The sequence below is a fragment of the Cuculus canorus genome, chromosome 14 (genome assembly GCF_017976375.1).
Source record: "Cuculus canorus isolate bCucCan1 chromosome 14, bCucCan1.pri, whole genome shotgun sequence".
Classification (NCBI taxonomy): domain Eukaryota; kingdom Metazoa; phylum Chordata; class Aves; order Cuculiformes; family Cuculidae; genus Cuculus; species Cuculus canorus.
Window position 1 is genome coordinate 8749255 of NC_071414.1, and position 16845 is coordinate 8766099.

Sequence of the window (16845 nt, forward strand, 5' to 3'; positions counted from 1 at the left end):
ACCTACTAGCTACCTATCTAGTACTACTACTGGTACTATAAGGTGAAAATATGTTTCTATCCACAGGTATATATTTTGGCAATAGTTGGAAACTTGCTCCATGTAAAAAACTTTCTTTAAGAATCAGCACAACAACTTAAACTTCAGTAGCCAAAGAGAACTTTGCTTACAGTTTTCCTCCTGTTTGAAATTTTTCACATTCTTACCATTAGCTTTATGCAGATCTTGAATTATAAGGATTTTAAAGTTCATGATACAAAAAGCTAGAGATTATAAAGTTGCCCTGCAATAGCTAGTTGTCTTGTTAAAGACTGTAGTTGAAATGATATTACACATTCATTGAAATTATAATTTTATAACACTTCACCAGGTTGCTGAACTCGGTTTAGTTTTCTACAAAAGTCTCTAAAAATATTCAATAACGACTCAATTAGAAATGTTTTGGTAGGGTAACTAAGTAAATATGAATACAGAATATTAATCAAGGATTTTTCTCCCTTTTATTTTTTCCACCTCTTCCCATATTTAGGCTCCCAGATTTTCTGCTCTTAGAGAAGTGAATTTTGGACAGATATTTTTGAGACCTTAGTAATTCAATGTCTTAAGATATTCCACTTCAGAGGCAGTGCAAGCAAATTTTACAAGGACTTGGGAACACAAAGCAATGCTTAGAGGCTGCATTAAATGCTTTAATAATCTTTTTAAGTTGAAACTGAACAAAGTGGCTGCCAAAATCTTACCTGGCAGTCTCCTGAAAAGCCTAAACTAAGACCTATTGAAATCAGTGAGAACCTTTCTGTAGGGATCAGTGGGCTTTGTATGTTTGCTTTTGGGATTTAATCCCAGAGGCTTGAACTGCAAACTAGAACTTTTTCAGTTTTCCAAAGCTTGGGGGAGTTTTGTACCTTGTCATTAAATGAAGTTAATTTCCAATGAAGACGCCTAATTACGCCAGAAGACTTACTGTAGTCTGAACATCTAACAGCAAACTAAACCAAGAACGTTTCAGTGCTGAAAGTCTTTTTGTGTTCTTATCTAGGATTTTGGTTAAAGCATCCTAGAAAAATGTCTCTGAAACCTAATTAAATTAAAACAAAGACCATAAAGGAGGATTTAACATATAAACTCTGAAGATACTGTCCCCTGATTTGACATCTGCCCCGACACTGAGAAGGACTACCAGATAAGCAGACTTTCTGCAGGCTGCACACCTCACAAAGTTCAGCATGACTCTTTGAAAAAAAACAACATCAGAAGTAAATTATGTTCACTTCCCTTCCTTTCATCCATTCACTGTAGTTATCAAAATGATACCTACTTATCATTCATCTGACTTTTTTTCCATGATGTTTCTGTAGTAAACAACTAACCCTCTTCCTCCCCCACCCCTCACAGTCCCTTGATGACCAGCTTACCTAGTGGCAGAACAATGAAGAAAGGTAGCCAGCACAAGATAAACATGCCAACCACGATTCCCAGCGTCTTGGCTGCCTTCTTTTCTCTAGAGAATTTTAGAAGTTTGAAAGCTAAGGAGTTCCTGGGATTGTGACTCTTGGGTTTGGTGTTGTTTAATGTGTCCTCATGAATGTTCTTGTAATGAATCCGTAAAGTCAGCTCCTTGGAGTTGGACATTTCTTTCATAACCCCGGCTTCCAAGTTTTTAGTAGTCCTCTTTGCCACTATGTAGACCCGACAGTACATCACGAGGATGACAATCAAAGGAATGTAGAATGACCCCAAGGAAGAAAACAAAGCATAGAATGGTTCTTCAGTGATACGGCACTCTTTGTCGTCCTTGGGTGCTGGTTCTTTCCAGCCCAGAAGAGGCCCAATAGAAATCACCATGGAAAGGACCCAGACACCCAGAAGAGCTAAAATTGCCCTTCTTCTTGTTACTAAAGTTGGATACTGGAGAGAATAACGTACTCCTATATATCTATCTATAGAAATTGCACATAAACTTAAAATAGAAGCTGTACAGCACAGGACATCAACTGCTGCCCAGATATCACAGAATATCCTCCCCAAAACCCAGTAGCCAAGGATTTCCAGTGTAGCAGAGAATGGAAGGACAGTAAAACTCAGCAACAAATCTGCTATTGCGAGGTTAATTATGAAATAGTTCGTAGGAATTCTTAAATGTCTATTGCAAGCAACAGAGAGAATTACCATGATATTACCTACAATGGCAAAGAGTATAAAGGCACCTAGGATAAGCCCCACAATTATCGCCCTAGTGATATCCAAGGGAGGTGAATCCAGATTGCTTGCTGTCTCATTGGAGTTGTTTGCTGAAAGATTGCCATTATGTAGTGCAGACAATTTCCAATATCCAGGTATTGATGAATTGGATTTATCACCAAAGTAGGTACTCATCTTAAAAATCATCCTCCATAGCAAGTTGTGCTTGGATCCCTTGCACAACAAGCAGATGGCTTGAGTTCAGCTGAAAGTTATCTCTTTACCCAAGAAGTTGCTGCAAAGCCCCGGCCAGTTTTAGATTGAGAACTCATGTCCCCAGCAAGCTGTCAGCTGTAAGCACGCAAAACTTGCACAGCATGAAGTCTTCTGAAGCCTGTCAGAAATAACAGGCTGTTCAAACTTGCTTAATTTCTCATAGGAACTCACTTAAACAGAAATGAGCAGGCAGAAGTCTTGGCTGGAGCTCGAAGGTAGCTGTTTCGATCATGACGTCCCTGAAATAAAAGACAGGTTTACTGCTTTCCTTTGTGCATTTGTGGTTCTGTTGGAAAGATGCCCCTGTCTAGCTGCTGTGACATGCGTCTCCAGGAAGGGTTTGTCAGCACTTAGGCAGCTCTGCCTGCGCCGGCTGCCTTCGCTCACGCCGCTCGTGTGGTGACATCACCGTGGCCAGCCCGTCACAGCGCTAGAGGGCAATGCGATTCCAGCTAAAAATTCCGTATCAAAGCCAAACAAATGGAATATATCGATCTTAATTAAAGCATTCGCCACATAAATCTGGATTGGAAACCTTTAAAAAACAGTTTCATTATCTGAGAAAAATACTCAGTGGGATGTGATGAAAAAAAGCAATTTCAGTACAAAATGATCCAGCGCTCTTTGCAGTTTACTCACCGAGAAAATGTCTTTGAGTTTATTTTGTAATCGGAGTGAATCACATGCCCTTTTAGAGAACTAATCATCTCCAAACTTCTAAGGACAAATAGGTAGGTTCCAGAAATCCCTAGTAATTCATAGAGTCAGTACTTACTGGTGGCATAAAAACGTATATGGAGTAGTTTGTTTCTAATTGTAAGCTTTCTGTTAATGAAGAAAAAGTAACAGATGATCAAAATCAAAATCTCTACTAAGATCTTCTTGTTTGTGCTATATGCCTGGGTGGTACCAGGCACATCTGTGGCTTCATCTCCTCCTTTCTACTCAGATGACTTTCCTAGGCATGGGTGTACTGTGAATCCCAGCCCTGAACAGCGATGACCACCCTTACCAACAGCTAAAGTGAAGGCAGTGACAAATATTTAGTAGTCTTTTTAAGGTACTCTTTATGCTTAAGCACCTTTGTATATGTTTGCTAAGGGCTGTGGGGTCAATGGGACCATTGTTAACTCACTGCAGCTGTAGGAAGACCTTCAGTATCCCATAAAGGAAAACTTAAATAAGAACTAATTCATTTTTCATTTCATAACCCTTAATGTTGAAAACAGTGGTTTCTTGGTTTCTTCATTTTGTGTAGCTTTATGTCACCAGGTGGGGAGAAATCTTAGATTTTTATAGCTTGGTGCCATTAAAATCAAAAAGTGAAGGATTAGCTGAATGTATAACTGCCAAAATGCTGTTCTCAACTTTCTGTCATCAGGTTATGTCCTACAGCTGTTGTCTGCAGTACTCTGGGTTTCTGTGTATTGATTTTTCTGTTACAAAATGTACTGTGTTTAAAATTAAAAGCTTCATTTTTAATTCGGCAGCTATGGCTGAAATTTGCAGCTGAGCACAGGTTTTAAGGACAAACCACGTAAACTAAAGCTCTGGTTGAGTTTTACTTGAGGAGTGTAGCATAGCAAAGCACTATCGTTCACCATCTTTTCTTTGAGACATTTACAAGAATGACATGATTACATGCCATGGAGTCACTGAAGGGAAGAGAAACACACAATTTATGAGCTTAGCCTCTGCTTTTCTGCCTCTGCTTTCTCAAAGGCAGAACTTTCATTGCTAGTAAAAACAGTTACAGCCTTTGATTTTGGGCATATATCCTTCACGCTTACTGTTCTTGATGGAATCCACATAACCCTTCTCGGTTTTGTTTGTGATTTCTGACTTTGTTTCTCTGCCTTGTCTGTTTAAACTGTAAGTTCCTCAGGCCAGAGGCTCCCTCCTTTTGTGAAGGTGTGATTACAGCTGCGTGAGGCCAGGGCATCTGACTGGGTTCCAGTCTCGGTGTGGGGATGGGAGCAGAGGGCAGCAGGAGCAGCTGCTTCCCAGGCATCCTGGTGAGATTGCACAGCCTACAGTGAAGCCTGCATCTTTCCAGCGTTGGTGCTTGAGCTAGATTGATTAAAACTAGTTTGATTAGATCATTAACTACAGACATAACGATGTTTCAATATTTGGCGTGTGAAAAAATATTATCACAGCAAAATGTGGAGAGGCTGATAAGGAAAGATCTTCGTCTACTTCTGTTTTATAACTGGCAACATGTAAGACATGCCCAGCCTGCAAAGAATAACAGGGTGGTGTATGACTCCTCCCTGGCTTCCACCACACCACATTAGGATTTTGCAGCCCTGTGGAAAGAGGTCTTTCAATAGCCTTTCCACAGCCACTTCCAGGAGTCGTCCAGTTCCAGCTTGCTGGCAAGGTGCAGGGCACCATGCCGACAGCAGTGGCAAGAAAGGGCAGAAGGGAATAAACATTCTAACTGGTAGTGGTCAGACTAAACCACATTTCTTTGCTCAGCATCTTTTGCTGGGACTGGGACCAGTCTGCTTCCTTCACTGGTGCTGCTTTCTGTGCCCTTCTAGATGAAACAACAGACACAAAAGTCCTGTTCTAGGAGACAAAGAGCAAGAGAAAACTACTGCTCATCTCTTACAGCCCTACTGGGAAGTCTGATGTGTTTTCACATCCCTGTTCACCAGTCTGTGTAATAACACGCTGGCTGAATAGTCATGAGGCTCAGCGGATTAATGTTCACTAACTGCTTTGAGATCTTCAGTGGCAGGTGCTACAACAAAGCAGAGTATATTGGAACCCAGGCATAGACATTCACTATTTACGTGTCTTTGGATGAATGACAGAATAGATACTCTGTAAAATACGCTACTTTTTCTGCACGGTTCAAGGTAGCACTTCCAGCTAGTGCAGTCAAAAACATCTGATCAGAGAAATGCAGATCGTATTCGTTGCAGAGTTACTTCCACTCAGATAAGTCCTAGTTTTCAATTAAAAGGTAAATTTAATAGTTTGGAGATTCTACTCAATATTGTTTCAATAATGATGTACAGCAAGACAGGATGCCCTGTAGATATTCAACATACTGCTGAGAGCTTGCTGAAACAGCAAAAGACTGGATACATTTGAGGAAACATTGGGAACATCTTCATATCTTCTTTGACTAGTTTAAAATTTGAAATATAAACTTCAAAAATAAATTTTCCGATATTAGATAAATGATGCAAAATAGGCCTATTGTCACGGCTCAGTTTTCTGAAGAGCTGTGTTCCTTTTGTTATTCTTTTACAAAGTGATTTTGAAAATATGAATTAGTTATTTAATCTGATTTCAGAAACACAGCAGAAGCACTTTTGCAAAACCAGTGAATAACAATGCAGCCTGCCTCTACCTGGCACAGGAGTATGAGCTGACATAGAATTTAAATGAATATAGCTACATATAGTTTTATATAATTCCTCTTAATCCTTTGATTTAATTAGAAACCCTGACAACTCAAATAAACAGATATGACTAAAGAAAAACAAGGCTATAGTGTCAGAATTAGTTTAGCTTATTCATTCTGACTTGAACAGTATCATGAACATGATATCATATTCGATACAAGTGCTCTTGTCATACCAGCACAAACCAGAAAGCCTGCCTCGCATGCAAGGAGTGTGAAAAGCTAGAAGCAATGAGGAGGACATTGGATGAATCTGGAGAAATATCTTATTTCTCTGCCACTATCTCCAATATCAAAATATTCCTAAGAAGTGGAGTGAGGAACAGGCTTGGGGAAGGATTTTGTACAATTGTGGGTGGATGTGTAGACTCATGTGAAGCATAAAATGTATCTGCAGTTCAGAGACAGTGTGAGACTCTGGGTGTTTGGCACTAGGTTGTTTTCTTCATATTACAGCTTCTTTGTAGATGGTGTCAGCATTAAAAATACACTAATAACAAGATTCAACTCTTGTCTGTTTTCATTAGAAATATCAGTGTTGGTTACCTAGCTACATGTATGTTATTGCTTGTATTTTAAATTACAGACGGTGTAAAATGTTGTTATTGTTTCAGCACAAGTGTTTTTTTCTGAAATCTTCTTTCTTTCTCTAAGGACCACTGGACAACACTGTAAATCCACAGGCAGGGTGATCCACAGAATTCTTTCTTTCATTTCCATTATTGCTGACATCTTTGTCCTTCATAGAAAACCTCTTTTGCTTAGCTAGAGTTGTGAAAAATTTCCACAGACACTGGAAATACACAGGATTATAATTTCCTTAATTTTCATTGTTAAGCAGAAACTAGTTTCCTTGGAGTATGTGCACACACACGCTGAACCTCAGGAAAGGATCAATGTCCATGATAAGAAAAGAAAAAAATGCATTTAAAATGCTAATTTAGAGTAACCAAGTAATAGTATTTAAAAGCCTGTAATTGTACTTTCAGAGTAAAAGAAATTTGTCAGAGGATTGTATTATAAACTGAGATTGCTAGCTTGAATTTGAAAAACAAAGATTGCAAATATTTGCAATTTTGAATAGTCTTTTCTTCTGCTGTGATTCAGTGCTTGTTATTTTTATATTGTAAATACAATTCGAAGAGCATTTTCTAAGTAAAATACAGTCAAATAACTAAAATACTATGCTTTTTATGTGGTCACTGGCTCTTAAACTCTCTTCCAGGCTTAGGTTTTTCCCCCCATAAAAATGTTTTTTGTCACACTCCTTCAGCTGTACATTTCTGCTAAGAGCTTTGCTAAAGACCCTAAAATTACAAGTTACTGATATAGGTCCCGTCTCCAAAACAGACTCCGTGAGGATGATGCCAGTTGAACTTTTTTGGGCAGAGAGTAATGGACTATGTACTTGGGTCTGGTAAAAAAATCAATATTTGGAAGTCTGGGAAAATTATGTCCCTGTCTTAAAGAGAAAGGAATTAACACAGCCTTTCGCTCCAGCATTGGGTGGAATCAGTGTGTGTCTGTGTGTGTAGTTTTCAACTTAAAAATGCTCGGGAAGCTGATAGACTCAATTACTGCTTTCGGTCTTTACAAAAATGTCACTGCGCAATCAAATAAAAAAAAAGAGAAGTTACATAAATGTGGAATTCACAGTACTGCAAACTGCATCCTCTCTAAAGACAAACCTAGGCGTTACAGTTCTCTGAGACAGTTTTGGGGGATGCTGCTCTTTTAATGTGAGCCATACTTTGTCAGAACTGAGAAGCTGGTTTGGCGCACAGGTTCCCCTCAGCCTGCCATCCTCTTGCACAGCTTGTGTTACCATCATTCCAGAAGACCTCTGAAGAGCTTTAGACAGATACTGGTTTGTGTCTTCTGCTCTGAAACTCTTACCTGTCTTTCACAAAGTATGTAGTTCACAGCCAAACACTGCATTAAACAGACCCACAGAGAGCAAAGACAGGGGAAGGACCTGCTAATCGCATCAAGTCTTTCTCTAGATATCACAACATAAGATCATCGTAGCATCCAGAAAGTACAGATGACTGCAAGCTGTTTCATCCTCCCCCAAACAAGAGGAAAAGAGTAACAAGGTGCTACATCCAAGCCTCTTTGCCTTTTCTCTACCTAAACTATGTAATTTTCCCATTTATCTGCCTCCCTGTTTTGATCATGTTGGCCACGACCATTTGCTGCCTTTTGCCACCTGCTCTCCACTCCCTGGATTTGGGGCAAAGGAGAGGGAAACACACTACTACTCAGAAGGTGGTTTCTTATCACTCTGCTACTCCAGTAGCAACTGTATCCTGCACACTCTCCTGCTACAAGAACAAAACATCAACAGGCTCCTTCAGGCTGTTTGAATTAGGTCATTGGGTTGCGGATCTTGAAAAGAACCCCTTCAACACTTCTCCTTACTCTGAGGTAATATTATTGGCGTCTTCCCAAGAGAGGACAAAAATTGCTGGAGAATTAACTATCACAGAGTTAGATAAATATCAGACAAATATCACTAGAGGATGAGTGAGAAAGTGAGAAGTCATGAAGTTCTGACTTTTCTTCACGGTCTGCTGGCGGGCTGGCATAGAGGATATAATTTTCTCATTATTTATGACCCTCTTATCAAGTCATGCATGCAACATATTTTCTGCTTTTGGTTGCACTGGGACTATCTGTGAAATAAAACACATGGTTCTATCCTGTAACATCCCCTACTGCCAAAAAAAAAAAAAAATCAAGATGTTTCTACAGGAACAATCACTCATGTGGCTCTTTTATAAATTGCAGCTCTCTTGTCAAGCATTTCCACCTACTGGCATTGAACATCAGCACATTTCTGAGAGCATAAAAAGAAGGTCTGGTGTTGGAAGAAAATTTCATTTTATCGAGTCTCCTGTGACTGTTTCCAGGAAGTCATGCTGCTTGGAGCTGATTGCAAGCTATGGGGAGATAACAGATCTATTGGAAGATGGTATTAGCTGATAAGATGTTCTGACAAACCATAATGCAGTAAAAAAAAGTCTTACTAAGTCACTTATATGAAGTATGGGATATCTTTACTAAAAGTAAGAAAAACCACGAAGTGGTATTTGGCCGGTGCAGGATTATAAAGTTGTACTCATTTTTTTGTGACTGCAAAATAGTGAAAATCTGTCATACAATACAATGTAAAGGTGCTTGCAAAAAAGCCCAGTGCTTGGTGGGCTGGTGCAGTAGAACTGCCCCTGCGCCTTGTCTGCTCTTGCTCTGGTCGTACAATGTGCTGTCTCGATTGGTTTCCTCTTGCCATCATTTTGGTCACTTAGTTGCCGTTATACTGTGGTGTGGCTAACCAGAACAACATGGATTAAAGCCATAAAGGCAGGAGGGGAAAGGGAAACTTTTCAAAGGCTTTTCTTGTGTCCTCTCAGTTGTTGCTTGAAATATGCGTGATTTGCAGAAAAAAACCAGTCTCCAACCTAAACCAGTCCTTATTAACTATGCCTTGAAATTAAAAGGGACAAATGAAAATGATTCAGGAATCTCTCTCTAATTTCATAAGACTCTTAGTCAGGAGGTTATTTATTACCTTCTCCAACCACAGAGATATTCTAAGAATTCTCCACTGGGCAGTGGGAAGCAAATGTGAGTTGGCTTGATCTTCAGGAGCTGTTTTCACAGGGATTAAACTTTGCGTACATAAACTAAATAGCTTTATTTAAGGCCATGGACTTGCCACGGCAAATACTGGCTAATTGGCAGTGCAGGGTATACAGTGCTCCCTGTAATGTATTTCTAATAATTGTTGGTGCTTTGACTGATCAGAAGTCCTATTTTATTTCCTTCCCTTCCGTCTTTCATCCTTCCTTAACAGTCAAATTTCTCCCTCAATCCTTGCTGTGAACTTTTAAAGTATGGTTAGATTCTTTCATAAAGCTATTCATTCGTAAGCTAAGAAGAGAAAGAAACCCTCTCGCGAGATCAGTTACCAACCAGCTCATGACAGACATCCCTGGGCGTGCAGGTGACTGGAAAGGCTGAGCAATTTGAAGGACTCGTACTTCAAATATAACACAGCAGAACACAGAATAAGTATACTATCAGAAAGTTGTTACAAAAGGAATAGCTTTCTCTTTGGCGAGTGTAACAAAACAGATGTGTAGCAGAAGTGTGTGGGTTGGTCAGGGTTGGCCTCTGTGCCCTCTGCAATGATAACTTGGACAGAAGCTGTCCGAAAGCGGTGTAAATCCCTTACAGCGCTGTGCTAAACTGCGCTAAGGAAGAGGATTTCTTCCTGATCCCAGCTGGAGATGAGTCCTAAACCTTTATAAAATCTTTGACATGTGTACTTTTTCAGGATTTTAATCCAGTAAGGGGACATTTATGGGAACCAGATGAGTTTCTGGGCTTGTGTTTTGCATTGTCAGTCCCAGCAGTGGAACTGCCCTGATAGCTGACCCAGGTCACTGCTTCTCCCAGGAAGGCTTTTTAGCCTGAACGCTCACCTCTGGGGTATGGCTATGTGGCTTCTCTGTTGCCAAAGCCTGGCCAAGGTGAAGCCTGAGCGAAGTGACAGAGGTCTGTCCATGGCTGCCCAGAAGTCTCTGTGTTAACTGACATCATGATTTATTTAGAAAGTTGCCACGCTTTATTTGAACTGTTTTGCGAGGCTCTGAGCACCTTCACCTCTCATTAGGTGCTACAGGTGAACAACAGGGCTTGTTGGATTCTGGCCTGGGCTTCCTGGGCAAAGCACTTGGAATTGTGCTTGTGAGGGGGATACCAGGCTTTCACGAAAGAATCCTTTCCTATGCATTTAAGCTATCTCACAATTTGACTCTTTTAGAACAGAATAACGATGCAATAAAAGTGAGGCTTTTATCTCCATATTATAGTCTGTTCTCAATCATAAAAAGTAAAATTAATACAGATAACACAGTCTTTTTTAAAAAGGCATATTGCTGGGTATATTTATTTACATTAATTAAACTAGTCTTCATTTAAAATCCTTAATGTGACATTAAAAGGACTGTAATTAAATGTTGAAGAAAGAAAAACATTTTAAACACAACACATAATTCATGTTACTCACTGTCATAAGATAACATTGTGCCAAGAGCTGTGCAAGATTAGAAGTAGATTAGACATTTATGTGGCTAACGAAACAATCACTGATAAAGGAGCTAAGGTGACCAGAGCATTATAAATCTCCATGCCGCAATAAATAAATTGAAGGTAAATTCAGGCTGGATAGAAATTTTTCACACTGTCAGATTATGTCATAAGTAATTAGTTTCATTTCTGTGCCTTTTTCTGAACAATTTCTTCATTCTAATAATTAAGTGCTAAACCTAGAGTAGCATTTTTAACAGAGCAGAACTGTGGCTGAGAAAGAGATTTTTCAAAGATGTCTGGGCTGGCTTAATGCTGTAGTTGCACTGAGTGGGAATTGTGCTATCTTGATATTTTTGACTTTTCTCTTTAAGCACCGGAATACCTTGTTGGCCCTTAGAAACTTCTGGAAATTTCCCCCCTTATCCGTGCAGGAAAGCCAGGATTATTTCTGAGCCTGATTATAGTCCCCACTTTGATTTTAAATATCCAAAGGGTTTATTCTGCCTCTCACAGATCATAGCAATCTGGATCCTAAAGTACTGCAGCATTTGAAATCTAAACCTGTATTTTACAGATTGGGACATTTTTGTGAAAGACCATTATTTCCCTTTTTATAGAAAATAACAACTTATTTCCATCTCTCTCCGTTTCATTAAGTTCTGATCATGGTGTGCACTGTTCTTCATTACACCTTTGTGACATTCAGAATCGGCAATTGCAGCCCAAGTATTTTGTTGCCAGTTAGTGGGTGGGGACTCACTAGTGATAAACACTGAAATCCATCTTGCTCCAGTGAGATACCAACCAATTCTGATCTTTTGCCTTAATGAGAATGTCTGGGAGAATCAGTGACTGAGTTTTATGTGTGCAATAATACAGACCTTGGAACACGGACCCTGGATCTTCATTCAAAGAAATCAACGTCAATTTATCATCTAATTTGATCTGTTCCTTCTCATAAATCATTATTGAAATATATTCCAGGATACTTGTAACTTTATTGGAATCAAGACTTCTTTTTATTCTTGAAGGATTTTTTACTTCTAAATCAGAATTTTTTTACTTAGAACTATTATTTTACTTTAAGATATGGATATTGCTGAGAAGGGGAAACAAGTCCAGGCTTCCTTTCTTATTGGTTCCGTGCTCCAGCTAAAAATCCTAGAGAAGCTGGAAACTTGCATTTCTCCTCCTCATCTCAATAATTATCCAGTCTTCCCTTTGCTGAACTCATTGCAGTAAAAAATAAAGATAAAGTTAAACGGCAAGATTGCTCGGAGAAGGATTGCAAATTGAGAGAAAGCTTCCTTGGTCCAGTGTTGAAAACACTGAGGTAATAAAGAAGTAAAGGACGAAAAGGATGTCTTTATAATATGAGGAGGGAATGCGAGAAAGAGAATTTTTAAGCAAATACAGCAAAAGGGACTGAAACAGTGAGTTCTTTAATATCTTTAAATGTGCCTCTTCTAATAATTGTCTGTTAATCTAAGCAAGGGTAAGAAAATTTTAGACCGTTCAGTAGTCCACAACTTGGTAAGAGAAATGCTCTCTTTTGTGTCTTTTCTTATAAGGACTATAAGAGACACCTGTTTCAGTAGAGAATAAAGATATTCCCTCTTCCATGCTACTTTATTAAGACGCAGTTTGCGAATCGGGTATTTAAGTGTTACAGATTCTCCTCCTTCACGATAGCATTTTGAATGCAGATCCTCTCATAATATTTTAAAATATGCACTAGTGGTTTCTCACCACTCAGAGTAAATAAAAGCTCATGCTACTGCATCTTTTAGGGGTGAGCATAAGAGAATAAATGAATTTTTCAATATTATCCAGTGCATCAGTGACAGTCAAGCACTTGGCAGCTAGAACACATACTTACAGGTGGAACTGTGAGAACTTCAAAGAAAAGAATTAGTTTGGCTTGTATTTTCTGTTAAATGGAACACTGAACTTTTCTTTGAATTAATGTTAAATATTCATGAATCTGCTATTTTTTCTCATACTTTGTTCTTGTTAGAAGCCATAAAAATCTATAACTATGCTTTATTTCTCCAGAGAAAGATTAGGTGAAAGGAAACATCTGTTTCTTGTCTTTTTCCTGTCAAGATTTGGAATAATTATATCTTCTATTAAAGCAACTGGGAAAGACCAAATTCTATTTGATTTTAATTAAGTATACATTAGATCTAAAAGTTAAATGTATTGTGTATAGTCTAATCGTTGATGGTAGTGTAAGAGAACAATGAGCTTTATTTTTCAGAACTAAAATAATCTCTGCTGTTTTCATTTTCGTATTCCTGTGGTTTAACAGAGGGATGTGTGAGATCTGGCTGCTGCTTATTGACATGAGTCCTGTGGCAGTGCAAATCAGGAGAGTGCAGATGGTTTTAGAATCGTTGCATAAATGGGTTCAAGCCAGGGAAATCACCTGATCCCTCTATACTGCAAAGGAGAGAAAGAAGAAAACCCACAAACCACCTTTGCAGGTCTCACTTTGATTATTCACCTACTTTGACAGGTGCCTAAGCAGTCTTAATGTTTATTATGGATTGCATGGGTATGTTGTGCCCGCCAGAGCAGTTCCCAGGTTTGTTATACATAATTTGGCATTGGAAGCATTCACCTTTCCATGGAGTTTATGCTCTAGAATCCTTTTCAGTAACAGCAACTAAAACTGGGCAGCAACAAGAAATACTTCCCAAGAGGAGAAAAATGCTCTGGTCGTTATCAAGAAGCACAAATAACGCTCCAGTTGCCAACGCTGGCTGCTGCCACGAGGCAGGAGGGCTGGCTCCTGCGTCCCAGACCCTCTAAGGTCTCATCACCGAGACAGTTGCCTGCAGCATTTTGGTGCTTAATGCAGCCTGTGCAGCAGGACAGGAAAGGAAAGCTGATGGAATTGAAGCTATTAAGGACTTTATAGTCTGTAACCAGCACCTTGACTATAACCTGGAGGTTTACTGGCAGCAGTGCAGAGCTCAGCGTAGAGCAGAGATTGCACAGGTCAGTAGCACTCTACAGTCCTCACAGAGCTATCAATAATTTATTAAAGGTAAACATAGTCATTGATTTGTCGTTTTCTTACATAAACACTATAGCTGGAACACCAGGCATACAAGACAAGGGTCTTTTCCTGAAAAGGCCTATAACCGCACGAATATCTGCTCATGGATTCATTTGCCAAAAGCAAAGCAACGTGGTGCTGCAGAATGCCTCCGCCTATTGCTCAACTGAGATAGTGAGCAGGATTTTGTTGGAATTCACACTTTTTGCATGCTCATTGAAGACATATTCTTGAAAGTGTCAGAAGTCACTGTGAGTCAGAAATAAAAATGAACAAAAAGCAGCAGTTTTGAAACATCAGGAACAGATTCACCTTCAGAGAGTTTTTGCAAGATCATCCTACAGGCTGTGCCCCAGCAGCACCCGGCAATGCATGATCCACAGCCTGTCCTAACCACCTCTCCTGGAGAACATCTCATCATCGAGTGTTTGGTGTAAAGAATTAAGTGACAAAGGAGGACTATGAGTAACTGTGTCCAGGGAAAGATCAGAGAAATATCTGGGAGCTCTGTGAGTGTAACTATCTGATGGGAGTCTTTTGGAAAAGCTGAATGCACCAATGAATATGGTACATTGCAATGTACGGAAAAGGACTAGGCGCTTGTTAGCACTCTCAGAAATTCGTGTTTTGATTTATTGCCAATGATTTCTGGTCCCCGAGTTTTTTAATTAAACGAAATATGTGTTTCAAGCAAACAGGAAATTATGATGAGCTGATATATGGGGTCTCATTTCTATAATTTTTGTCTCCACAAGGCAGTGCTTCTGCAGACTTTGTCCATTCCAAGTAGATTACTCCAGTTAATATTTGTTGTAATTAAGAATGACATCTTTGACTCTAGCACCGCACATATCCATTAGTAAAAACAATTCAATAAGGCGTCGACTAGCTTACAAGTTAGTGATGCCAAATGAAGTCATTAGAGTTGTCAGTCAGTCTGGCACCACTCTTCTGATTAGCAACTTTCCTTTTTTGGGAAGGAATCACCCAGTTTCTCTGTGGCTTAAGGAGACTTAGTTGTAACCGGAAACTACTCTTAACAGTCTCTGGTTAGAAAATAACTCACCTTTGTTTAAGGACGTCTAAGGAAAAGCATTCTGACCTACTTCTGACAAGAAGCTAGTCACAGCTTCTTTCCTTCTGACCTTTTGGAATGGAAATGAACATTTGCCCGTGATGAAGATAATGGAAGAAAATATATTTGAGAGTGAGTCACCGAAATTTTTGTTCAGAAGGCAAGATCCAGGATCCCAGGAGATCTTTATTTATAGCCTAAGAAAACTCAATGAAGAGTTTCAGGAGGACAAATGAAACTGTAGAAGAAGCTAAAGTAATGACTAATGATAACTCAAACATGCTATTTCCATCACAGATTAAATAAGCACATTATGGTAATAAAACTGCAGAAGAGCTAAGACAATTTTAATTCTGTGGAGCCCTGAAAGACTTTTTGGAATATACATAGGAGAAAAGGTTGTATTTCACTTATCTGTCTTCATCCCTACCACCTCAGAGTGTAATATTACCATAAAGGTATTGAAATATATTCAAGGACAAAAATTATTTACAACTGCAAAGGTAAAATCAGGCTGCTTCACTGTAATATATCTGTCACTCATCTTGACTGTGATCATAAAGTAACTGCAGCAAGAAAATAGATACAGAGCTGACGGAGGAGAGAAAAGTTCCTGTGATGCGTGTTATTTAATGAAAACAACCACTCACGTGATTTTACATGAATGATTTGCCTATGCATATGTGTAACAGAAAGGCAAGTTAACAGCAGCACAATGAACATTAAGAATATCACAAATGTCACAACCCCCTTCCTCAGCCTGTGGACTGTGATCTCTTTGGATCAGACTAATTCTCCGTTACTCCCCGGCTCTAGGGTCTGGTGTGGAGAAGCAGTGTTGCTACCAGGTAGGGCACTGGCCTGAGCACGAGGACATAGTAATTGTAATCTGAGCTCTTCTAATGGGCTGCTGAGTGAATTTAGACAAGTCATATACTCTCCCGGAGCCTCAGTTTCTCTGTCTTTCACAAGGAAATGATGCCTGTCTTTTAAGCAAAATACCTTCACAGATTCAAATGAAAAGTGGTATATGAGAAAGCTACTATTCCTAGCTGGACAAAAATATGATTCTGCAAATACCCAAGCTGTCTCCTATTCCACATACATATAAATATTTTTTTCCAAACCCACTTCAGCACAAGTGTGATTTTCTCCTGTTTATACTTACAATCATGATTCCTGTGTTTCTGCTTCTGCTAGAATGAATTTTTCACAAAGCCTCTGTTGCCTTTTATGCATACTAACAGGGTGAGTGCCTGTTCATCTGTTGTGTGACTCTGAGGCTATTACAGAGAGAAATAACATCAATGCTTAAAAACAAATTAGCAACCGAGAACTCTAGTGATGTACCTGTCTCTGTGACATCCTTCAGTCTTGGGAAATGGAGCAGTTGGAAATATCACTTGGGTCTTTTTGGCGGTGGATGGCTCGGCTGCAGCGTGTGCTCTTGCTGGCTGTAACAGGAGTATTTTTGGAATGGATGAAGGGGTGATTCTCTTGCCTTGCTTTGCACGTCACTGTGATCTCAGTGCTGCCGAACATATGATGCGTCTCCAACTGCAAGTCTCACTTGCAGCAGCTGCATGATGAATGTAAACTGCTACTAGAAGAAATTAAGGTAACTCCCAAGTAGGGGATATTAACTGGGTTTTTTTTACTGTTTATTGCCGGTTTGTACCATAAGAGGTTTCTGTGTGTCTGAAACTTAAACTGTGTCCCTGGTAAGCAAAT

General features: G+C 39.4%; 1 protein-coding gene across 2 annotated transcripts in view; it reads right to left on the bottom strand.

The window, feature by feature from the left end:
* The window catches only part of ADRA1B (adrenoceptor alpha 1B), a 33663-nt gene extending 17077 nt beyond the window's left edge, over nucleotides 1–16586 (bottom strand). Inside the window, exons 1-2 of one of the 2 annotated variants that reach the window (XM_054079720.1) lie at nucleotides 16465–16586; nucleotides 1416–2696 (exon numbers count right to left, since the gene is read on the bottom strand). In XM_054079720.1, the coding sequence (XP_053935695.1) occupies nucleotides 1416–2388 (973 nt within the window). In that variant the 5' untranslated portion in view covers nucleotides 2389–2696; nucleotides 16465–16586. Of the gene's footprint in view, nucleotides 1–1415; nucleotides 3051–16464 lie in introns of those variants that run through there. The other variant, XM_009565036.2, reaches the window with a different exon arrangement.
* Nucleotides 16587–16845: the final 259 nt, after the last annotated feature.